At 41.0% G+C, this 25,010-nt stretch overlaps 1 protein-coding gene across 1 annotated transcript in view; it reads left to right on the forward strand.

The window, feature by feature from the left end:
* The window catches only part of tenm1 (teneurin transmembrane protein 1), a 225,126-nt gene that overhangs the window by 159,449 nt on the left and 40,667 nt on the right, over positions 1–25,010 (forward strand). Inside the window, exons 15-22 of the mRNA XM_042326725.1 lie at positions 2,310–2,526; positions 6,270–6,389; positions 8,239–8,500; positions 9,358–9,625; positions 11,674–11,817; positions 12,041–12,290; positions 14,083–14,103; positions 15,191–15,423. Of these exons, the coding sequence (XP_042182659.1) occupies positions 2,310–2,526; positions 6,270–6,389; positions 8,239–8,500; positions 9,358–9,625; positions 11,674–11,817; positions 12,041–12,290; positions 14,083–14,103; positions 15,191–15,423 (1,515 nt within the window). The remainder of the gene's footprint in view (positions 1–2,309; positions 2,527–6,269; positions 6,390–8,238; positions 8,501–9,357; positions 9,626–11,673; positions 11,818–12,040; positions 12,291–14,082; positions 14,104–15,190; positions 15,424–25,010) is intronic.

Below are 25,010 nucleotides of genomic sequence, written 5' to 3' on the forward strand. Positions count from 1 at the left end.
ATTTACTTTTCATCAGCCAACAAGATGAGTAGGCCTAACGAACAGCAAAATCACTAGCCTATGTCAATCTACTATCCCCCATAGTAGAAAAGATTAGCAATTATCTTGGTCTGCTTGTCCTTCCGTCAAAAGTGCACAGCAAAATGTGAGCGGTTTCATATGACAGAGATGAATATATCATTCAGAAATGTAGAAGGAGGGAAGATCTAAAGACGCAACAACTAGCATGGGTTGTTAATATGACTAGGATGATGTATTTTGCTGCTCGGCAATGACAGAAAGTTGACAACTTGATAGTTGCTAATAATCCCCTTAACATTATGGTCAGAACATGGTGAGACATGCCTCATAAAATGACAAAAACTTCCAGGTTTTAATAAACAATTACATTTATGGTTAAATAGTTTCAAAATGTTGACTGCCTCTGCTCAGATTGCAAGGTGGGTGATGTTGCAGTGCTCAGCAGGTACTGACCTTTCTCTCCTATCTGAATGAACATGCCTCAAGTATGTCGACAGAATCAAGCATTTAGACATTAATAATGATGCTACTTTAAATTTGTCAAACATGACTGGCGTTTAGCCTATATATAGAGTATGTAATTAAAAGTCTCATTAAAGTTTGGCTACATTTTCAGGCGCCTCCCTCATGTCAGCATCGGTCTGGACATGAGGCTGTAGCCAGTAGCATAATATCACCTACACTTCGACATGTAGGCTAATTTTTTAGTTACATACGCAATTTTATTGGCTATTGTCACGTATACTCCCTCTCGGGCCTCTAGGTCACCAGACTGCTAATTATTATGCACACCTGTCACCATCGTCACGTGCACCAGCTCTTATTGACACTCACCTGGACTCCATCACCTCCTTGATTACCTGCCCTATTTATGTCACTTTATGTTTCTGTATCTGTTTCATGACGGTGCGCTGTTCGTGTTTCTTGTTTTGTTCATGTTCGTTGATTTATTAAATATATTCACTCACTGAACTTGCTTCCCGACTCTCAGCGTACATCGTTACAGCTATTTTGGTTAATGGCCTTGGTGCCCTGGCAGATTCAGCAACTCTTGAAGGCCAAATGGCCTTGCCCCTAAAATCACGAAATTCCAGGCCTGGTGGGCACAGTGCCTCCCTTACTTTGGCAATCCAGCACTGAATGGGGATATTATGGCTCTCGGCCCAGTAGCTATGCTGTTGTGTTAGCCAGTAGTTTACTGAATTTAAGCTTGTCAATTTTATTTGGCACATATTGTATCATTACACCTTGTTACATTATGTTAATATAGTTACTATCTTATTACATTACCTTAGTATAGTTCCTGCCTTATTATATTCTGTAAACATACTTACTGTTACACTTTATTCTGAATTAATTCCACATTGCACTCATATTTGCCATCTCTAATATAAGTAACCACACTTTTAAAACGTGTTATGAGAAAGCATGTTTACATATCGCGGAAGGTATGTACAAAAGACCAAGAGACATTATTCTGCTTTTAATTACCAATGCAATTTTGCTGTGATGAATGTCAGCATTCACTTAAGCACTACTGAAACTGGCTGTGTGAGAGGAGTCTATGGATTTAATGGAACCAACGCGCTGCCTTTGCTCAGACCCACATTGTATTAGACATTAAAGAGAACATAGTTAGGAAGGCACTATATTGCAATTATAGAGCGGCAAGTAAGTGCAGTATACATGTACTGTATTGAGACTGTATAAATCAGAAGTGCGTTTTGCTCCTTGTCAGAAATGATCTAGATCAGGGGTCTCCAACCTTTTCTAGCATGAGAGCTACTTTTAAATTATGAAACATGTCGTGAGCTACTCATAATTTTTTCCTAGCTTTCAAATAGGCACTATCTATATTTTCCTGAATTCTGTTTTTTTCCACTTCAGGTTTTCACTCTCAAAATTACAATTATTCATTGAAGTGGAGATGCTGATGAATAACAATATATCTAGCTGCTAAGATATATTGTTATTCATCAGTATTGTTATTCATCAGTATCTCCACGTTTTTCAAGTTTAAATCATCACAGCAAAGACATCTTGATTACTGTGTGTTAAAGGCTCAATTGGGTGGAGTGGATGTACTCCCACTTAGGAGAAACATTATCGATTTATTCTATATCATTTGGAAATTTGATGTACAGTTTCAAACCACTTGAGAGATTTTATCTCAATTTCACATGGTCCTCTGTGCTTTGAATGTTATTCAACCCACCTGTATTACAATGTGAGCCTGAGATACAGTGTAGACTTAGCTGTGATGATGTTGTGTTATTGTGTTGTTGTAGATGGCCTGACGGACTGTGTGGACCCGGACTGCTGCCAGCAGTCGAGCTGTCACAGTGGGCCTCTGTGCCAGGGCTCCCCGGACCCCCTGGACCTGATCCAGCAGAGCCAGACCCCCTTCGCCTCGCTCCTCTCACGCCTCTTCTATGACCGTATCCACTTCCTGGTTGGGAAGGACAGCACCCATGTCTTCCCTGGAGACATCCCGTTCGACAGCAGGTAGAGTATATTATAGATAGTTTGCATGGATGAACAGAAATAGCTCTTATACTGTAGAATTGCACTGAACAAACATATAAATACAATATCTAAAGTTTTGGTCCCATGTTTCATGAGCTGAAATAAAAGATTGCTGAAATTGTCCATACACACAAAGAGCTTCTTTCTCTCCAATTTTGCGCATACATTTGTTCACATTCCTGTTAGTTAGCATTTCTTCTTTAGTAAGATAATCCTTCCACCTGACAGGTGTGGCATATCAAGAAGCTGATTAAACAGCATGATCATTACACAGATGCCCCTTGTCCTGCGGACAATAAAAGCCACTCTAAAATGTCCCACAACACAATGTCACAGATGTCTCTCAAGTTTTAAGGAAGCGTGCAATTGGTATGCTGAATGCAGGAATGTCCACCAGAGCTCTTGCCAGAGAATTGAATGTTCATTTCTCTACCATAAGCCACCTCCAACATCTTTTTAGAGAATTTGGCATGTAACCACGCCAGCCCAGGACCTCCACATCCCGCTTCTTCACCTGCTGGATGGTCTCAGACCAGCCACCCAGACAGCTGATGAAACTGTGGGTTTGTACAACCGAATAATTTCTGCACAAACTATCAGAAACCACTGCGTGCACTGCGTGCTCTTCGTCCTCACCAGGGTCTTGACCTGACTGCAGTTTGTCATCGTAACTGACTTCAGTGGGCAAATGCTCACCTTTGATGGCCACTGGCACATTGGAGAAGTGTGCTCTTCCTGGTAATTAATCCTGGTTTCAACTGTACCTGGGCAGATGGCAGACAGCATTTTGCTGCAGTCAACAGTGTGAACAGTGTGCCCCATGGTGGCGTTTGGGGTTATGGTATGGGCAAGCATAAGCTACGGACAACGAACACAATTTAATTTTATCAATCGCAATTTGAATGCACAGAGGTACCATGATGAGATCCTGAGGCCCATTATCGTGCTATTCATCCCCCTCCATCACCTCATGTTTCAGCATGATAATGTAGGGCCCCATGTCGCAAGGATCTATACACAATTCCTGGAAACTGAACATGTCCCAGTTCTGCCATGGCCTGCATACTTACCAGACATATCACCCATTGAGCATGTTTGGGATGCTCTGGACCGACGTGTACAACAGTGTGTTCCAGTTCCTGCCAAAATCCAGCAACTTTACACAGCCATTGAAGAGAGGTGGAACAATATTCCACAGCCCACAATTAACAGCCTGATCAACTCTATGCAATGTAAATGGTGGTCACACCAGATACTGACTGGTTTTCAGATCCATGCTTCTACCTTTTTTTAAAGTATCTGTGACCAACAGATGCATATCTGTATTCCCAGTCATATGAAATCCATAGATTAGAGCCTAATTTATTTCTTTAATTTGACTGATTTCCTTATATCAGGTAATCCCAAACTGGGGTACGCGCAATGCCATCGGGGTACACCAAATAAAACATGTGATTCACATTCTTCACATTTTCTAACAGTACATTTATCATTTCCAGCGGGGCTATACATTTGGGTGAGTTTTTTCCTCGCCTGAGTAGCCTCGTTTCACTGCCAAAAATAAAATTGAACCATCTAGTGTTCAGCGAAATAACAACACAATGTCAAATACAGGTAGCCTAGTCAAATAATTAACATCAAATCACATTAACTGTTACTCTCTCGCAGGAAACATTCACTCTTACAGAGACATTTAGAAACGAAACATGACCATTTGAAAAATTAGCCATGAGAGTTTTTTGAGCGAGAATAAAGGTGACTTTCGAGTAGTAAGACATGTATAATAGCAACAGATACCGTTAGTAAGAAGGGGCTTGAAGCGTCTTATATGGTGAGCTACCGAGTGGCTAGGACAGGTAAGCCCCATACTATTGTGTAGGACTTAATTCTTCCTGCTGCCGCGGATATAGCCAGGACAATGCTGGGGGATAAGGCCAAAAAAACTGGCACAGCTCCTGGTATATGTCCGTTACGTTTATGGGGGGTCAATTAAGGAAGACATCCTTTTCTGCAAACCACTGGAACCAATGAGAGGATATTTTTAAAATACTGGACAGCTTTGTGACATCAAATGGACTTTGGTGTTCAAGATGTGTTGGTATCTGTACTAATGGCGCAAAAGCCATGACAGGGAGACATAGTGGAGTGGTAATGAGCGTGCAAGCAGTTGCTCCCGACGCCACTTGGGTACACTGCAGCATCCACTAAAAGGCTCTTGCTGCCAAGGGAATGCCTGACAGCTTAAAAGACGTTTTGGACACTACAGTGAAAATGGTTAACTTTGTTAAAGCAAGGCCCCTGAACTCTCGTGTATTTTCTGCGTTATGCAATGATATGGGCAGCGACCATGTAATGTTTTTACAACATATAGAAGTGCGTTGGTTATCAAGGGGCCAAGTATTGACACGTTTTTTTTATTTGAGAGATGAGCTTAAAGTTTTCTTGCTGACCATAATTTTCACTTGTCTGACTCCATGCATGATGATGAGTTTCTCACACGACTGGCCTATCTGGGTGTTTTTTCTCACTTCAATGATCTGAATCTAAGTACAGGGACTCTCCGCAACTATATTCAATTTGTGGGACAACATTGAGTCTATGATTAAGAATTTGGAGCTCTTCTCTGTCTGCATTAACAAGGACAACACACAGGTCTTTCCATCATTGTATGATTTTTTTGTGTGCAAATTAACTCAAGCTTACACAATGTCAAATGTGATATAGCAAAGCACCTGAGTGAGCTGGGTGCGCAATTACGCAGGTACTTTCCTGAAACGGACGACACAAACAACTGGATTCGTTTTCCCTTTCATTCCCTGCCTCCAGTCCACTTACAGATATCTGAACAAGAGAGCCTCATCGAAATTGCACAAGCGGGTCTGTGAAAATGTAATTTAATCAGAAGCCACTGCCAGATTTCTGGATAGGGCTGCGCTCAGAGTATCCTGCCTTGGCAAATCGCACTGTTAAGACGCTGATTCCCTTTGCAACCACATACCTATGTGAGAGTGGATTCTCGGCCCTCACTGGCATGAAAACTAAATACAGGCACAGACTGTGTGTGGAAAATGATGTAAGACTGAAACTCTCTCCAATACAACCCAACATTGCAGAGTTTTGTGCATCATTTTAAGCACACCCTTCTCATTAACCTGTGGTGAGTTATTCACAATTATTGATGAACATATAAGGTTTTGTATATAAGATGGCTAAATAAAGAGCAAAATTATTGATTATTATTATATTATTGTTTGTGCCCTGGTCCTATAAGAGCTCTTTGTCACTTCCCACGAGCTGGGTTGTGACAAAAACTCACAATCATTCTTATGTTTAATAAATGTATCGTATAGTGTGTGTGTGTAGCAGGCTTACAATGATGGGAAAAAAAGAACATTTGAGAATGCGCTGACCCTGGTGCTAGAGGGGGTACGCAGCTGGAGGTTGAATGTTTGAAGGGGTACGGGACTATAAAAAGTTTGGGAACCACTGCCTTATATGAACTGTAATGCAGTAAAATCTTTGAAATTGTTGCATGTTGCATTTATAGTTTTGTTCTGTGTATAATTGCCACTGAAGTACAGGTCCCATTCTACGTAGCTATTTGTAGGCTACCACAGTGTATGGATATAGCACTTTTGCATTTGTCAACTGAACTGGAAAACACTTCAACTTGTTATAGTAGAGTGTATTTACCCAGTGAAATAAACCCTTGTCTCTCCTAGCCGAGCGTCAGTGATCCGGGGGCAGGTGGTGGCAGTAGACGGGACCCCACTGGTGGGTGTGAACATCAGCTTCCAGCAGTACCCCGAATTTGGCTTCTCTGTCAGTCGCCAGGATGGGAGGTAGGTAGATAGTGGTCAAGTATTGTATGTGGATAATAGTGGTGCAACGGATCACAAAACTCACGGTTTGGATGGATCACAGTTTTGAGTCACGGATCGGATCATTTTTCGGATCAGCAAAAATAAAGAGGGAGACAAATATAACTTTTCTTTACATTTATTACTTAAAGAACACTTAAAGCAAGGAACTTTTCGATGTTTAAATGAAATATTAAAATAAAATATTCAATACTCAATTGAATTAAAGTGCAATATGAGGCAATATGACACTTTCTTCCTTTGAACAATAGTGAATGAAAAAATAGCCCGTGTCCACATTATAATTATTTTTTTTAAGTAAAGAAAGAATGCAAAGCAGACCTGAGCTTATAACTTCCAATTATTTTTCAATAAGATGAGGATGTCTACATTGTCTGGGGAGAGGGTAGACCTCTTTGCAGTCACCATGTCTCCTGCCTTGGAGAACACCCTCTCGCTAGGAACTGAAGTGCCAGACACAGCCAGGTAGCGTCTTGCCATCATGGAAATGTGAGGGTATTTACACACTGCTTTTCCACCATGCCAGTGGATCACCATCCACTGGGAATGCCATTTGCTACCTTGTACGATGACACCTCCTCTTTGATGGTGTTGGCAAACATCTTGCCTGTGTCCTTGCTCGCAAAGGTTTCCCCGAAAAGCTCCTTCATGGCCAAATTATTTTGTGGAGGAGATGCCTCTGAGTCTGCTCCTGTCGGCTCTGTGGCTTGAACCTTGGATCCAGTGGAGTAGATCTATGAAGGTAGTCCTGTACATTAGGGGGGTATCTGGGGTTCAGGTCCTCTCTAATGGCAGCCTTGACATATCTAGTGATGGTGCTGTCTTCCTCACTTGAGGTCATGGATTGTAGAAACTTTGTTTTCAGAGGTAGGATCATGGACAGACACTGCAGTTTCAGTGCTCAATGTTGATATTTTCCTGTTCATAAAGATCTGACACGATCTTCATACTGAAGTGGGTGCGCAAGGGGATTTTGTAGCGTGGCTCAAGCACTTTCACCATATTTTTAAACCCTTTGTTTTCCACAGCAGAGTATGGCCTCATGTCTGCAGTGATAAACATCCCAATAGATTTTGTGATGTCTTTAACCCGGATTGGATTCTGCAGCAAAGGGCTTAAATGCCGCTGTGAGAAGTTGTTGTCCCTTGGCTGAGTTGGCTCCCGTCACTGACACACCAGGGTGATGACGCTTTAAATGTGTGGCCACGCTCGATGTATTTCCATGATCATACGGCTTTCTTGTTGCACAATGCCTACACACCGTAATGGTGTTGCCCACCACCCTTCTTCCGACATCATATTTGACAGGGAAGCCAAAATGCTCCCGTACATGAGACTTAAATGCGGGAGGCTTTTCCAGTTCTTCAGCTCCTCCGCTAGCCATGGCTGTTACTGCTCTTTCTTCTTTGTTTTTTTGCAACGCGAGCAGCCAAGTTTGATTCGTTGGGATTCAACATGCCCCGTTCACTTGAACAGTACACACAACTGCTTTAAAAAAATTATCAAATCAACCTTCAGGCTTCAGAGCACGCATCTGTGTTGTCTTTTATCTTTTCACTGCAGCTCTGCATCGAGATTTAGAGAATTATTACTTTAAAAAGTAACAGCGGCAGTAGAACAGTATTTCACACTATGATGGTTAAACTTTGCAATTGATCCGCGGTTCACATTCGTGCCGAATCGTGGGGGGGTGATCCGTACAGATCACGGATCAACTACGGTCCGTTACACCACTAGTGGATACTATAGTAAACTGGCTTATGATGCTGAGATAGTCTTGCTCTGATTTGTGTCGATTCTGTTCCTGTAGTTTTGACCTGGTGGCTGCAGGGGGAATCTCAGTCTCCCTGATCTTCCAGAGGGCTCCCTTCCTCATGCAGAAACGCACCGTCTGGTTACCATGGAACCAGTTTGTGGTTGTAGAGAAGGTCACCATGGCGAGGGTGGAGTCTCGCCCCCCTGTATGTGACCTGAAGAACCTGGTCAGTCCCTACCCAATCGTCCTCCCCTCCCCTCTCACCCGTTTCGCCAGCACCTGTGAGGAGCGAGGCCCAGCCATCCCTGAGCTGCAGGTACAGTAGACTGCCCACTCACCAGCCAGTAATAAACATAATATATATGGTAATATACAGTATTAAGTCCCAGTGGTACTCACTCAGCTTTCAATTACAACATATACTCTACTCGGAATATCATGTTATGATGACTTCCAGGTGTAAGTGAAAAATTGTTGTTTTTATTCCAATTCCTAGAATTTTTCTTTAGTAGGATATTGAAATGTATTTTTTTTGCGTTCTTCCCGCACCATGTCAAATTTTCAGCAGGCTCATATTGTACCTGTGAATCATCTTAGAATCTCACACTAATCAGTTGCCGGGGCGCTTTATTCACAGAGCTGCCATCTGCTTGCTATTTTCTCCCCCGAACCCCCTGATATTCCTACCTCTTTGGAACTGTGTTTTGCAGTGTGTAGACGACTAGACGTCCTAGTATGTTGTGGAAGATAATGAAACTGATAGTGATTTTAATGAGGACCCAGTTCAGAATGATTGAATCTGTGAGCAGTGAAGGGTGGGAGTGGGGGTTAGATCATCAGCAGTAATTAAAATGTCCTCCTGTACGTTGCTAATGATATAGGATATATAGTTGCTGTTTTGTATTCCAGGGGCATAGTGTTACAAAGAATGTTCAAAGTTAAAAAAGTGTCAAGTATCGTTATTTTTGATTTGCTTTCAAGAAATATACAGTACGTGCAAGTATATCTTGGAGCGAGTACAAACACTGAGTGATCAAAAATTCTTTACTGAAAAAGTTGTAAAAGTTTTCTATACGTACAGTCGGTATCCTTGGTGCTTTTGAAGCCTTTCCAACTCCTAGTTACCAATAGCATGTAATAACAGCAGGTGAAATGCTTTCTCCTCCTTCTCAGGCTGTCCAAGAGGAGATCACCATCCCTGGCAGTTTCTTAAAGCTCAGCTACCTGAGCACCCGCTCCCCTGGCTACAAGTCTCTGTTACGCATCATCTTAACCCACTCCATCATCCCCACTGGCCTCGTTAAGGTGCACGTATCCTCCGCCATCGAGGGACGCCTCTTCCAGAAGTGGTTCCCTGCTGCCCCCAACCTGGTCTATGTCCTGGCCTGGAACAAGACTGATGTCTATGGGCAAAAAGTGTTGGGCCTGGCCCAAGCTTTGGGTAAGACAGTATGGAGCACTTGAATCATATACATTCAGATTCCCTATATGGCAAATATAATGTGCTGTATTTCACTCCTTTGACAATTTACACCCAAGGGATGAAAGCAAGTAAGCATTCTCCATTGGGTAACTACGAGAGACAATCTGTAGCCAATGGAATATAAAAATCTATAAAGACAGTATAATGTTCAACAGTGTAACAGAAGAACAGCATGTTACTTTTGTTATACTTTATCTTTAGATAATACAATCACACAGAGCTCTAAAGAGATTGTCAGTGTGTTAATGGTCAGTAGTATGAAAGCCTGAGAGATTTATGAAGGGCCACATATAAGCTCTATATCAGTGGTTGATTTAGTGTGCCGTCTGCCTATTGGGAGCACCAGCTCTTAATGGAGAGTGTTACAAATCTAAATGGAATAGAAAGCAGGAGAGACCCAGCTAGCACATTTGGTTCCTTGGAAGTTGTGGGAACGTATGTTTTTGGTAGCCCGTTGGTTCTGGGAAGGTTCCTGACCGGTAAATCTGAAAGTAGTTTAAATGTTCTGAAAACGGGAAGTGAACATTTCACCTGTTCTGGGAACTAAAATGTTTAGTTGTAGGGAGGTTTTGAGAACGTTTTACTATGGCTCCCTGAAATGTTTCCTGGTAGGTTTTATTACCGTTTTGAGATTGGAAATTATAGGTTATTTTGAGGTTTTTGAATTACTTACTTGAGGAAACCTGCCGAAAACGTTATGCTGTAGTACTGAAATTCCCACAGGAGAACATTGTTTCATGAAATTTCTCTGAACTACTTGAGAACATTCCCAATGTCAAACCAGTTGGAGAACGTTCATAGAACATTACTAAAAAATGTAATTAAATGTAACCATGTTTAGACTTTTAGGAAATGTTCTGTTAAAGTAATGAAATACCAAGAAAATAACTTTATTCTGTCAAGTTCCTTAAATGGGCTGAGAATGTTCCCAAGCCAAGCAACTATCCTGCTCCATTCCCAGAATATTGTAGGAAAGTTGTATGCAAAATAACCGTAAGATGTTCACCAAGCTCTAAGAAACATATGGTTCTCAGAATGTCATGTGCTAGCTGGGCACTCTTATCTCCTTCACACTATGAGGATTTGTCTCTTGATTGCTCCATGTATTACTATCAGATAGCAGAGTGTTTCTTGATTGCCTGGCTGGTGTGCATGCGTTGGAATCCTTTCTAACTGAATGCACAATTTAATTTGTGTGTATTCAGCTCCTTGATGGTGGATATGATGCACTGTGGTTAATAGTCTGTGATATAAATAGGAAGTCCTGGAGATGTTACGGACCGAACACATGACACAATTAGGAACAACATCCAAACTAAATTCAAATTCAAAACACACATTTTGTTATGGGGCAAACATATTTTCATCCACATGAAACCAAAGGAAGAGATAAGGAAATGAGACAGGCTCTAATTTATTCATTTATCTTTATGTACCAGTGGGAATTGAGCTCTCTCTCTCTCATGCTTTCTCTCCCTCCTTCCTCCTCACCATCTCTCTCTCCATTGCCGATAGTAACAGGCTGATCTATCATGGTGAGACAGGCAGGAGCCTGTAGCTACTCTGTGTAACTGACTATATCCTGCTTGTTGTGTGTGTGTGTTTGCGTGTGCTTCCTTCGCATGTGTTTGTGTGGGTGAGAGAGGAAGAGAGAGAGACAGCAAGACAGAGTGACAAAAATTGTGTGAGCATGTACACATACTGGGTGGATGCAGCAGAGCATGATGGTATCAGTGATGCATTAAAAAGGCTCCGGAGACTCGCAGATTGTTAGCACACATCCAGGCTCCGCTATAACCACCGTGCTGAATCGTTCCAGCCTCTGCCTTGACCACAGCAACTCCAGATTCAAGCAATTGTACACTGTGCAGGAGCTAGCCGCACCATCACAAAAGCATTAGGGGTTGTTGTGTTCCAGGAATGTCTCTTTGTAAATGCAATAACAACAGCATAATGAATGCATTGGCGGCGTCACATTAACGGCCTAGTGGTCTATTGTGTTCCAGTCTCTGTAGGCTATGAGTATGAGTCATGTGCTGACTACATTGTGTGGGAGAGAAGGATGGCTCAGCTGCAGGGCTTTGAGATGATTGCCTCCAACCTAGGGGGCTGGTCCCTGGACAAGCACCACATCCTTAACCTCCAAAGCGGTGAGGGCTCTTTCTGTTTCTCTGTATCACAATTCCATTCAACAGTACTTTACCCTAAGCCTACCTGACCTGACACTATTTCATACCTGGTTATCCAGTAAGAATATTGTGAAGACATTCTTGCCAAACTATCTTTTTTTTTAACTTCCATTTCAAATTACTTGATATAGACTAGTCATTCCTCTGGATTGGATTATAATTGCTAGTTGTCCTTAAACTCCAGGTGTCCTACACAAAGGGAATGGAGAGAACATTTTCATCTCCCAGCAACCTCCAGTCATCCACACAGTGATGGGGACGGGGAACGTGCGCACCATCCCCTGCCCCAACTGTAACGGGCCTGCCCTGGGCAGCAAGCTCTACGCTCCTGTCGCTATCACTTGTGGCTCCGACGGCAGCATCTACATTGGCGACTTCAACTTCATCAGAAGGATTCTACCCAACGGATTTGCTATTAGCATTCTAGAACTGAGGTGACACTTTAAGACTAACAGTTAAAGCAGCAATATGTAACTTTTTGGGTGACCCAACTAAATGCACATGGAAATAAATCAAATCAAATGTTATTTGTCACATACACATGGTTAGCAGATGTTAATGCGAGTGTAGCGAAATGCTTGTGCTTCTAGTTCCGACAATGCAGTAATAACCAACGAGTAATCTAGCTAACAATTCCAAAACTACTACCTTATACACACAAGTGCTAAGGGATAAAGAATATGTACATAAAGATATATGAATGAGTGATGGTACAGAGCGGCACAGGCAAGATGCAGTAGATGGTATCGAGTACAGTATATACATATGAGATGAGTATGTAAACAAAGTGGCATAGTTTAAAGTGGCTAGTGATACATGTATTACATAAAGATGCAGTAGATGATATAGAGTACAGTATATACGTATACATATGAGATAAATAATGTAGGGTATGTAAACATTATATTAAGTAGCATTGTTTAAAGTGGCTAGTGATATATTTTACATCAATTCCCATCAATTCCCATTATTAAAGTGGCTGGAGTTGAGTCAGTGTGTTGGCAGCAGCCACTCAATGTTAGTGGTGGCTGTTTAACAGTCTGATGGCCTTGAGATAGAAGCTGTTTTTCAGTCTCTCGGTCCCAGCTTTGATGCACCTGTACTGACCTCACCTTCTGGATGATAGCGGGGTGAACAGGCAGTGGCTCAGGTGGTTGTTGTCCTTGATGATCTTTATGGCCTTCCTGTGACATCGGGTGGTGTAGGTGTCCTGGAGGGCAGGTAGTTTGCCCCCGGTGATGCGTTGTGCAGACCTCACTACCCTCTGGAGAGCCTTACGGTTGTGGGCGGAGCAGTTGCCGTACCAGGCGGTGATACAGCCTGACAGGATGCTCTCGATTGTGCATCTGTAGAAGTTTGTGAGTGCTTTTGGTGACAAGCCAAATTTCTTCAGCCTCCTGAGGTTGAAGAGGCGCTGCTGCGCCTTCTTCACGATGCTGTCTGTGTGAGTGGACCAATTCAGTTTGTCTGTGATGTGTATGCCGAGGAACTTAAAACTTACTACCCTCTCCACTACTGTTCCATCGATGTGGATAGGGGGGTGTTCCCTCTGCTGTTTCCTGAAGTCCACAAATATGTGTTATAGATATGCCATTCTCATTGAAAGCAAGTCTAAGAAGTGATAGATCTGTTCTATGTGCGCTATTTCTATTTTTCCTGTTCTTAAGTTTAGTTTTTGCGCCTTTTACTTTCTGTTTTGTACACCAGGTCTAAAAGGTTGAAAATACAATAGTTTTGGTTATGGAAAATGTATTTCACAGTGGTTTAGATGGTAACATTATTCACTGCACTATACTTGCTTGTTTTGTCACATGAACTGAAATTAGGCAAACTATTCGAATTTTAGCAACCGGGAAATGCAAAGCAATTTCTCCATAGTGCACCTTTAAATATGTTTTTCAGTGTTTTTACGTTTTTATGTATTTGTACATTATCACAAGCACTATTTGAGGTTGAAGCATTTGACATATACAGTATAATAAAAGTTGTTGTAGTGCTAGTTGCCCAAATATTTTGCTGTTGTTGTTATGATTGTTCAATTTTCAAGATCAAATGGAAAAAGATTAGAAAATAAGTTGTTTATTGTGCATACAGTATACGAACAAACTGAACAGAAAAGTTTCATTGAAATGCTTTCATAAGTGTAATCATGGATCGAAGAAGAGACATTTCTCCAAGGATAAGAACTAATACTGTCTTTCTATCTCTTTAATACAACGCTGCTAGGAATCGAGATATCAGGCACAGGTACGTTTTCAATACCATATTCATTCATAATGTATTTTCCTCAAAACTGTTTTTATGACAGTGCTGCATGAAGAGAGCGGTGCTTCAGTTGCAAACCGCCAGCCTCCCTTTCATGGATGAAAGAAGACGTTCTCATTTGGTTACAGAATACAGGATTAGAAGCGAGGAGAGTCAGTCAATATGGAAGTGTATTGACCTGGATTTAAAAGTAGCAGGGATCAGAAATGGAGAGAAATACTTTGGAGAAAAATACAAACGAGGCGAGGTCTTTAAAGGGTGCCTCTTATCATAGACAAGCCCCAGCCTTTCATGTGTGTTTAGATGGGAGAGCGCCCCGCTGAAGGCCAGTGTAACACTGTTGTGTTGGGATAGGCTTCTCATACTCTCTCCCCCGAACGAACAGGCTCTCATCTCTCCCAGAGATATGATTCATCTTTTCAAGCAGCTGTCATGTTCGCAATTGATTCTTTCGCAATCAAAGCCTGTAAAAAAAAAATCACTGAACTAGCTGTGCTTTTTTCTTCACTGCTTGCTTGTATGGGATGGCACATTCAGCTAAAGCCTGAGATGAGTAATGTTCCTCTCCGAATCAGCATCTATAATCATAGCTTAATATTTACAGAGAGTTCACAAGGAAGCACGCCATCACACATAGCTCTTACACTCTGTCAGGGCTCATATTACACAGGCACTTAGGTTGCCTCCATCATTTTGTCAGGATTTCAGTCCCCTTTCAGTTGCAGTGAATCAACTGTAAAGGTGATACAGCTGTCAGAATTAGCACTGTAAGGATTTTAATAATAACTTCTGATGAAAAGATGGAGTCTGTCTGTGGTTGGCAGATGTTTGTTTCACGTCAGCGAGATTTTAATGTCGGAGCTGATGACGTGGTTCCTCTTGAGCAACCATTTAATATGAAAGTCTTTCGGAGGCAACTGAATTGGTGTTTAGTGATAAAAGCCAGCTCTTTGAAGATTGCTCAGTACTGTATATGTGTATTTCATACAAACAGTACATTGTTCATGTTTTTGGTACTTTAGACCTAAGTGACTGGGTAACATTTTGCTCACAAGTCTGTTCTTTTCAGCACCAGCCCAGCCCATAAGTACTACCTGGCCATGGACCCAGTAAGGGAGCTTCTTTACCTGTCTGACACCAGCAGCAGGAGGGTCTACAGACTCAGGACCCTCACAGAGCCGAAGGACCTGGCCAAGAACATGGAGGTGGTGGCAGGGACGGGGGACCAGTGCACCCCCTTCGACCAGGGCCACTGTGGAGACAGGGGCAAAGCCACCGAGGCCTCCCTCAACAACCCCAGAGGTACAGCATCATCATTACCTTAATATAGCAATTAGTCTATAATCCTAAAAAAAATCGGGGCTACCTTATTGCTTTCAATTTGAAATTTTGCTGAATCTATTGTATTTTGTGAAGTGTGAGATTTAAAAGGACACAGCTATTTACAGTGCTTTCAGAAAGTATTCACACCCCTTGACTTTTTCCACATTTTGTTGTGTTACAGACTTTGTGTCACTGGCCTACACACAGTACCCCATAATGTAAAAGTTGAATTATATATTTTTTATTTTTTACAAATTATTACAAATGAAAAGCTGAAATGTCTTCAGTCAATAAGTATTCAACCTCTTTATTGCATGGACTCACTCTGTGTGCAATAATAGTGTTTAACATGATTTTTGAATGAGTACCTCATCTCTGTACCCCACACATAAAATGATTTCTAAGGTCCCTCAGTCGAGCAGTGAATTTCAAACAGATTCAACCACAAAGACCAGGTAGGTTTTCCAATGCCTCAGAAAGAATGGCACCTATTGGTAGATAGGTAAACGTTTTTTAAAAAGCAGACATTGAACATCCCTTAGTAAAAGATGCCGGCGTCCTTCCTAACTCGTCCTTCCTAACTCAGTTGACGGAGATGAAGGAAACCGCTCAGGGATTGCACCAAGAGGCCAATGTTGACTTTAAAACAGTTACAGAGTTTAATGACTGTGATAGGAGAAAACTTAGGATGTATCAACAACATTGTAGTTTCTTCACAGTACTAACCTAAATGACAGTGACAAGAAGGAAGCCTGTACCAGAATCCAAATATTCCAAAACATGCATAATGTTTGCAATGAGGCAGTAAAGTAAAACTGCGAAGAAATGTGGCAAAGAAATTTACTTTATTTACTGAATACAAAGCATTATGCTTAGGGAAAATCCAACAAAACACATCACCGAGTACCATTATTCATATTTACAAGCATGGTGGTGGCTGCATCATGTTATGGGTATACTGGTCATCGGCAAAGACTAGGGAGTTTTTGAAGGATAAAAAGAAATGGAATAGAGCCAAGGACAGGCAAAATCCTAGAGGAAAACCTGATTCAGTCTGCTTTCCAACAGACACTTGGAGTCAAGTTCACATTTCAACAGGACAATAATCTAAAACACAAGACCCAATTATACACGTAGAATGTTCCTGAGTGGCCTAGTTACAGTTTGGCCTTAAATCGGCATTAAAATCTGTGGCAAGACTTTAACATAGCTGTCTAGCAATGATCTACAACCAACTTGACAGAGCTTTAAGAATTTAAAAAAGAACAATGTGCTAATATTGTACAATCCAGGTGTACAAAGCTCTTAGAGACTTAACCAGAAAGACTCACAGCTGTAATCACTGCCGAAGGTGATTCTAATATGATTGGACTCAGGGGGGTGACTTACTTACGTAAATTAAATATTTCTCTATTTCTTTTTCAATAAATTTGCTAACATTTCTAAAAACATGTTTTCACTTTCTCATTAAGGGGAATTGTGTATATGAGCAAGATACACTTTTTTTATATCCATTTTGAATTCAGGCTGTAAAATGTGTAATAAGTCTAAGGCTATGAATACTTTCTGAAGGCACTGTATATGCATTCAGCAACCAGCCCTTTTCTGAACCTGAGAAGTATTATGATTCAGGGTCTGAATATTGACAGATATTAGCAGAGGTTCAATGTGCTTCTGTCTTGTCAATGGAAAGTCCTTGAAATTGGTTTGTCCACCAATGATGATCCCATTCATTTTCTGTTCTCAAACAGCGGCGGCTTTGAAGTTCAAACAGAGTGTCTCTCCTTTTTGTCGGGGTTGAAATTCCTGTCTGCAGTCTCCTCTCTACAGTGAACATGTGTAAGAGCCAAATTAGGCTCAGAGCAATGTGGGCACATCATTTAGACTGGCTTCAGCCCGGGCATGATTTTTTTGGCTCCAGTGATGAGACGCTATTAATTCCAGCTATGTGCCCGCCCCTCCTCTCTCCCCCTCCCTTTCTCCCTCAATCTCTCCCTCAGCCTTATCGTCTGGGCTGGGTGGAGCTTAGTTAGACCACACAGTACAGTATGGCAGCAATGGAAATGAATTTTGCTGCTCCTCCAATACACAATACCAGGGATCCCAGGCCCCGTAGGCACCAGAGTAATGCCCTTATCACATGGGTGGGCAACATACGGCCCCACGGACCAAATTGAATGTGCTTGCGTTATGTATCCGGAGGACGTTTGAGTAAAAAAATCTACAATTATAATAATAATAACATAAATGGGGGGGGATATTATTTTGGGTAAAAAAAACACTCCAGGCCATTCTTGAACATCTAAAAATAGATTAAAAAGTATGTAGAAATTATAATGGACCTCTACATTTTCAAATAACTGCCCTTTTTCTAGCCCACAAATTGCTTTTGACGAACAAATTGTTCCCCCAAAAAATCTTTGCGGCCCGTTGCTGAATTTTTAAATCCCGATGTGGCCCTTGAGACAAATGTATTGCCCACTCCTACATTATCAAGTGATAACACACAGTCCCTGCATCACACACAGTCCCAATAACTGACTCACCCCTGGTTTGTTCAATGTCATTTCAGCGAGCCATGACACCCACCATCTCAGATTGTTCTTGAATCATTTATGTAGTTAGAACCAGATAAGATTAGCATTCTGGCCACATTATTTTGTTGAAATATATCTCGGAGAAATTAAGCTAATTGATTTTTACCCAAATTGGCCATTTTAATGTATAGGCCCCATATAAATATTCAATAAAAATAGTACCTAATATCTGATTTGGACAAAGCTTTTTTCTAATAATGAGTAAGACACGAGGAATGGGATGGCAAGATGGTGGACTGAACACAGCAATGTAGATCACCTCAAGATAAAAATGTAATATTCAAAATCGGTAAGTTAGACCTAATATTAGTACTTCACAATCTGGTGGGTAATAACCTTCAATCTGGATAACAAAACAAATGATAAGACTAGAGAAATTTATTGACAAATATTACAAAAACAGCAACACCCAAACATGATGGAGAATAAGACAGGGGAACCTATCTCAAAACGAAAACGTGACTCTTCTACAGACACAGACTAGTCAGTAAGGATATAAAAGAGTTGAAGGCAAGCCTCGAGATGAGTGATGAAATATCTGTGACATTGGAGAAAGACACAAACAAGTTAATGAACTTTAAAAGGAGAACATTGTTCTGAGAGAAGCCTTACTTGACATACAGACTAAATCCATAAGAGATAATCTGGTACTTACATGTATCCAAGACAAAGAAGGAGAGGTTCCTGAATACTTGTATGTAGTTAGAGTTCCTCCTTACAGCGCTTCAGATCCCACACAAAGCTATTGACAAAATCCAACTCAAAAGTGTACACCGCTTCGGACAGAGAGGGCAGAGGTATGAACGCCCAATCTTTGCCAAATTTGCTTTCTTTAAAGATAAAATATTGGTTAAAAGCCTGGGTAAAAGATGTGTTGGCATGAAAATAGGCATAAATGACCAGTTCCCGAAGGACATTGCAGAACGGCGCAAAGGTCTGTATCCAATTTTCAAGGAAAATAGATTGAAAGGGAAACACGTAGCTCTCGTAGTCAATAAAATGTATATTGATAACCAATTGACACAAAGACTACTCCATGGCTATTCTAAAAATGAAGCACACAATACTAGCCTTGGTATGGATTGTAATAATACAACAAAACATATAGCTTTTCTATCTATCTTCAAATATAACTAATTGGAACACAAAAGCACTAATTCAACATGGTGGAGATAAAAACACAGCAGACAGAAGGCTCAGTATGTGGGTATGTGTGGATGTATTGAGATGGATGGTGTGTGTTTTTTGGTGTTTAGGAAAGTGTGGCATTAAATGAGTGAGAAAGGAAATGGTTGCATATCCCAGAACCAATGTATGTCTGTGAACAGGTGTCGTGAGAGAGCTTTCAATTCTGTGCAGATGAGGGATATACATTTTATAATGAATTATACATCTTATTTATTATCCTATCATGGTGGAACAGCATTTAAAAATAAATGATACACCTCATTTATTTATTGTCCTATCATGGAGAACTACATTTTTAAAATACATTCTACATATAATTTATTTATAGTCCTACACTACCGTACAAAGGTTTGGGGCCACTTAGAAATGTCCTTGTTTTTGAAAGAAAAGCAATTTTTTTGGCCATTAAAGTAACATCAAATTGATCAGAAATACAGTGTAGACATTGTTAATGTTGTAAATGACTATTGTAGCTGGCAGTTTTTTTTAATGGAATATCTACATAGGTGTACAGAGGCCCATTATCAGCAACCATCACTCCTGTGTTCCAATGGCACGTTGTCTTAGCTAATCCAATTTTATAATTTTAAAAGGCTAATTGATCATTAGAAAACCCTTTTGCAATTATGTTAGCACAGCTGAAAACTGTTGTCCTGATTAAAGAAGAAATAAAACTGGCCTTTTTAGACTAGATGAGTCTCTGAAGCATCAGCATCTGTGGGTTTGATTACAGGCTCAGAATGGCCAGAAACAAAGGACTTTCTTCTGAAACTCATCAGTCTATTCTTGTTCTGAGAAATGAAGGCTATTCCATGCGAGAAATTGCCCAGAAACCAAAGATCTTGTACAACGCTGTGTACTACTCCCTTCAGAGAACAGCGCAAAATGGCTCTAACCAAAATAGAAAGAGGAGTGGGAGGCCCCAGTGCACAACTGAGCAAGAGGACAAGTACATTAGAGTGTCTAGTTTGAGAAACAGACACCTCACAAGTCCTCAACTGGCAGCTTCATTAAATAGTACCCGCAAAACACCAGTCTCAACGTCAACAGTGAAGAGGCGACCCCGGGATGCTGGCCTTCTAGGCAGAGTTGCAAAGAAAAAGCCATATCTCAGACTGGCCAATAAAAAGAAAAGATTAAGATGGGCAAAAGAACAGACACTTGACAGAGGAACTGTCAACTGCATCCTGGAGTTCCTCTTCACTGTTGAACACTGTTGTTCAGAGGAGCTAGCCAACAACACAGCTAACTCAATCACTTCAAACTGAAGATGGAAAGACTGCAAACTAGCTGCACTTTGTTTTGTTTTACCTTTTTTCAATTGATATTTCTTTGTATATATCCATAAAATAATGCCAGCTGATTCATGATTTCGGAGAGACTATCAATGCACAAGGCGAGACCCAGATGGTTGGAGTCTTACAATGTTTATTAATCCAAAAAGGGGTAGGTAAGAGAACAGGCAAAAGGTTGTGTACAGGCAAAAGGTCAAAACCAGTTCAGAATCCAATAGGTACCGAAGGGCAGGCAGATTCAAGGTTAGGGCAGGCAGGATGATCAGGAAGGCAGGAAAGTAGTCCAGAGTCAGGCAGTGGTCAGAACCGGGAAGACTAGCAAATGAGAATAGAAAAGGAGTACGAGGAAAAACACACTGGTTGACTTCACTAAACATACCAGATGAACTGGCACAGAGAGACAGGAAAAACAAGGATAATACACTGAGGAAAATAAGCGACACCTGGAGGGGGTGGAGGCAATGACAGGGACAGATGAAACAGATCAGGGCGTGACAGAGACAGCAAGGTTTTTCAAATCTCCACTGTTGAAAACTAAATGTTAGTCTAAAAGAAATGTGAGACAATGTGTAGCTGCTTTTTATAGTGGAGATCAAGTTTATAAATTGCTTGGCTGGGCTGATGAGACAGTGGATTGTGCAGTCAGGTGGAACAGAGTAAATATGCATTTTAACATCAAATATTTAGCTGGTGGTAACTTAGACACCAGCTGGAATGCAGGTTTAACCAATCCGCATTCAAGATTAGACCCACCTGTTGTACAGAACCAGTCAAAAGTTTGGACACACCTACTCATACCTGGGTTTTTCTTTATTTTTACTATTTTCTACATTGTAGAATAATAGTGAAGACATCAACACTATGAAATAACACATATGGAATCATATAGTAACCAAAACAAGTGTTAAACAAATCAAAATATATTTTATATTTGAGATTTTTCAAAGTAGCCACCCTTTGTCTTGATGACAGCTTTGCACACGCTTGGCATTTTCTCAACCAGCTTCATGAGGTAGTCACCTGGAATGCATTTCAATTAACAAGAGTGCCATGTTCAAAGTTATTTTGTGGAATTTCTTTCCTTCGTAATGCATTTGAGCCAATCAGTTGTGTTGTGACAAGGTAGGGGTGGTATACAGAAGATAGCCCTATTTGGTAAAAGACCAAGTCCATATTATAGCAAGAACAGTTCAAATAAGCAAAGAGATACAACAGTACATCATTACTTTAAGACATGAAGTTCAGTCATTGCGGAAAATTTCAACAACTTTTCACGTTTCTTCAAGTACAGTCGCAAAAGTACAGTCCCATCAAGCACTATGGTGAAACTGGCTCTCATGAGGACTGCTACAGGAAAGGAAGACACAGAGTTACCTGCACCTCAGATTGCAGCCCAAATAAATGCAAATAAGTAACAGACACATCAACTGTTCAGAAAAGACTGCTTGAATCAGGCCTTCATGGTCGAATTTCTGCAAAGAAACCACTACTAAAGGACACCAATAAGAAGAGACTTGCTTGGACAAGGAACACGAGCAATGGACATTAGACCATTGTAAATCTGTCCTTTTGGTCTGATGCGTCCAAATTTGAGATTTTTGTATCCAACCACCGTGTCTCTGTGAGACACAGAGTCGGTGAACGGATGATCTCTGCATGTGTGGTTCCCACTGTGAAGCATGGAGGAGGAGGTGTGAGGGTGCTTTGCTGGTGACACTGTCAGTGATTTGTTTAGAATTCAAAGCACATTTAACCTCCATGGCTACCACAACATTCTATAGCGATACACCATCCCATCTGTTTTGCGCTTAGTAGGACTGTCATTTGTTTTTCAACAGGACAATGACCCAAAACACACCTCCAGGCTCTGTAAGAGCTATTTGACCAAGAAGGAGAGTGATGGAGTGCTGCATCAGATTACCTGGCCTCCATAATCACCCGACCACAACCCATTGCGATGGTTTGGGATGAGTTGGACCGCAGAGTGAAGGAAAAGCAGCCAGCAAGTACTCAGCATATGTGGGAACTCCTTCAAGACTGTTGGGAAAGCATTCCAGGTGACTACCTCATGAAGCTGGTTGAGAGAATGCCAAGAGTTTGCAAAGTTGTCATCAAGGAAAGGGTGGCTACTTAAAATATAAAACACTTTTTTGGTTACTACTTGACTCCATATGTGTTATTTCATAGTTCTGATGTTTTCACTATTATTCTACAACCCTTGAATGAGTAGGTGTTTCCAAACTTTTGACTGGTACTGTATAATTAAGTGATAATGCCTGAGAAGCCAGCGTTTGGAGGATATATTGGCACTGGGGTTGTTAGGCCCGAGACGAATTTGAGGGCCGGCAAATCATGCCAATTGTTCCTCCAAACACAGGCTTTGAGGGGATTATCACTTTTATACAGTGGGCTGCCAACATATTCAAATAATGATTGGCATATTTTCATTTAAAAGATTATTTTGATTAATTTATTCATACTATTTCATCCTTCCACAAGATATAGTCCCGACACAAATCTAGGGTTGCTACCCGAGCTGGCTGGTTGTTCGCTCTAACGCGACCCAGTCGTTCAGTCTTGTTGTTCTGTATCTATGGGTGCGACCCAGTTGCTTGTTCAAAATGTTCCTTTGCCAAACTGGCTGGCAACATTCTTATCCCTCGCTTGCTAGCTAGCCAAATACGGCTAATTTACAGTCACATCAAAAAGTGCAGCCAGAATAACAGTAAAGTACCTGCATTTGCATTTGTTTAAGCTGTTTTCAGTGACATTTATTTGGATACATCCTTAACAATGAGCTAATGAGGCGCGATTTCACCTGGCATAGAAAATGTGCTCACTCGTCAGGACACTGTTGTTCAGAGGAACTAGCTAACAAGACCGCTAACACAATCACTTCAAACTGAAGCTGGACAGACTCAAAATTATCTGCACTTCATTTCATTTGACCTTTTTTCAATTTACATTTCTTTGTATATATCCATAAAAATGCCAGCTGATTCATGATTTAGACTGGCTGAGAAATGCCTGTCTGTCTCGTCATGACGCGTTCATTACTATGGGACAGCAGGAGATCAAATTTGAATATTGAAACAATGTTGCAAATGTCGGAGAGACAGACAGCAAGGTTTATACAAATCTCCACTGTTGAAAACTAAATCTTAGTCTAAAGAAATGTGAGATAATCTCTTGATGCTTTTTTATAGTGGAGATCAAGTTTATAGATTGTTTGGATGGGCTGATGAGACAGTGGGTTGCACAGTTAGAAGGAACAGAGGAAATAGGCTTTTTAACATCCTAGATTTAGCTGGTAGTAATTTGTGGAATAGACACTGGCTGGAGTGCGGTTTTAACCAATCAGCATTCAGGATTAGACCCACCCGATTAGACCACCCGATTAGACCCACCTGTTCTGACCACTAAATGGTGCTGTTCCTACTATTAGGTGATTTATTTTTTACGTAAAATGTATAGTTCACCCAAATTACAAAATTACATATTGGTTTCCTTAACTTCTTGCGTCTAGCCATCCCGGTTCCGGGATCATGAATACCGCCTCAAGCTCATTACCATAATGCAACGTTAACTATTCATGAAAATCGCAAATTAAATGAAATAAATATGCTAGCTCTCAAGCTTAGCCTTTCGTTAACAACACTGTCATCTCAGATTTTCAAAATATGCTTCTCAACCATAGGAAAACAAGCATTTGTGTAACAGTATTCATAGCTATTCATAGCTAGCGTAGCATTTAGCGTTAGCAATTCAGCAGGAAACATTTTCACAAAAACCAGAAAAGCATTCAAATAAAATCATTTACCTTTGAAGAACTTCAGATGTTTTCAATGAGGAGACTCTGTTAGATAGCAAATGTTCAGTTTTTCCAAAAAATAATATTTGTTTAGGAGAAATCGCTCCATTTGGTGCGTCACGTTTGGCTACCAAAAAAACCCGAAAATTCAGTCATCTAAACGTCGAACTTTTTTCCAAATTAACTCCATAATATCGACTGAAACATGGCAAACGTTGTTTAGAACCAATCCTCAAGGTGTTTTTCACATATCTCTTCGATGATACATCGTTCGTGGAAATGTGCTTTCCCCTCTGAATCCCAGGAGAAAATGCCCGCAACTGAAGATTACGCGCTGATTTACACAAAGGACACCGGGCGGACCCGTGGTAAATGTAGTCTCTTATGGCCAATCTTCCAATGATATGCCTACAAATACGTCACAATGCTGCAGACACCTTGGACAAACGGCACAAAGCTTAAGCTCGTTCATGGCACATTCACAGCCATATAAGGAGACAATGAAAAACAGAGCCTCAGAAATTCTGCTGATTTCCTGTTTGAGGTTTCATCTTGGTTTCGCCTGTAACATGAGTTCTGTGGCACTCACAGATAATATCTTTGCAGTTCTGGAAACCTTAGAGTGTTTTCTTTCCAAAGCTGCCAATTATATGCATAGTCAAGCATCTTTTCGTG

This window comes from Oncorhynchus tshawytscha, linkage group LG09 (assembly GCF_018296145.1).
Source record: "Oncorhynchus tshawytscha isolate Ot180627B linkage group LG09, Otsh_v2.0, whole genome shotgun sequence".
NCBI lineage: Eukaryota > Metazoa > Chordata > Actinopteri > Salmoniformes > Salmonidae > Oncorhynchus > Oncorhynchus tshawytscha.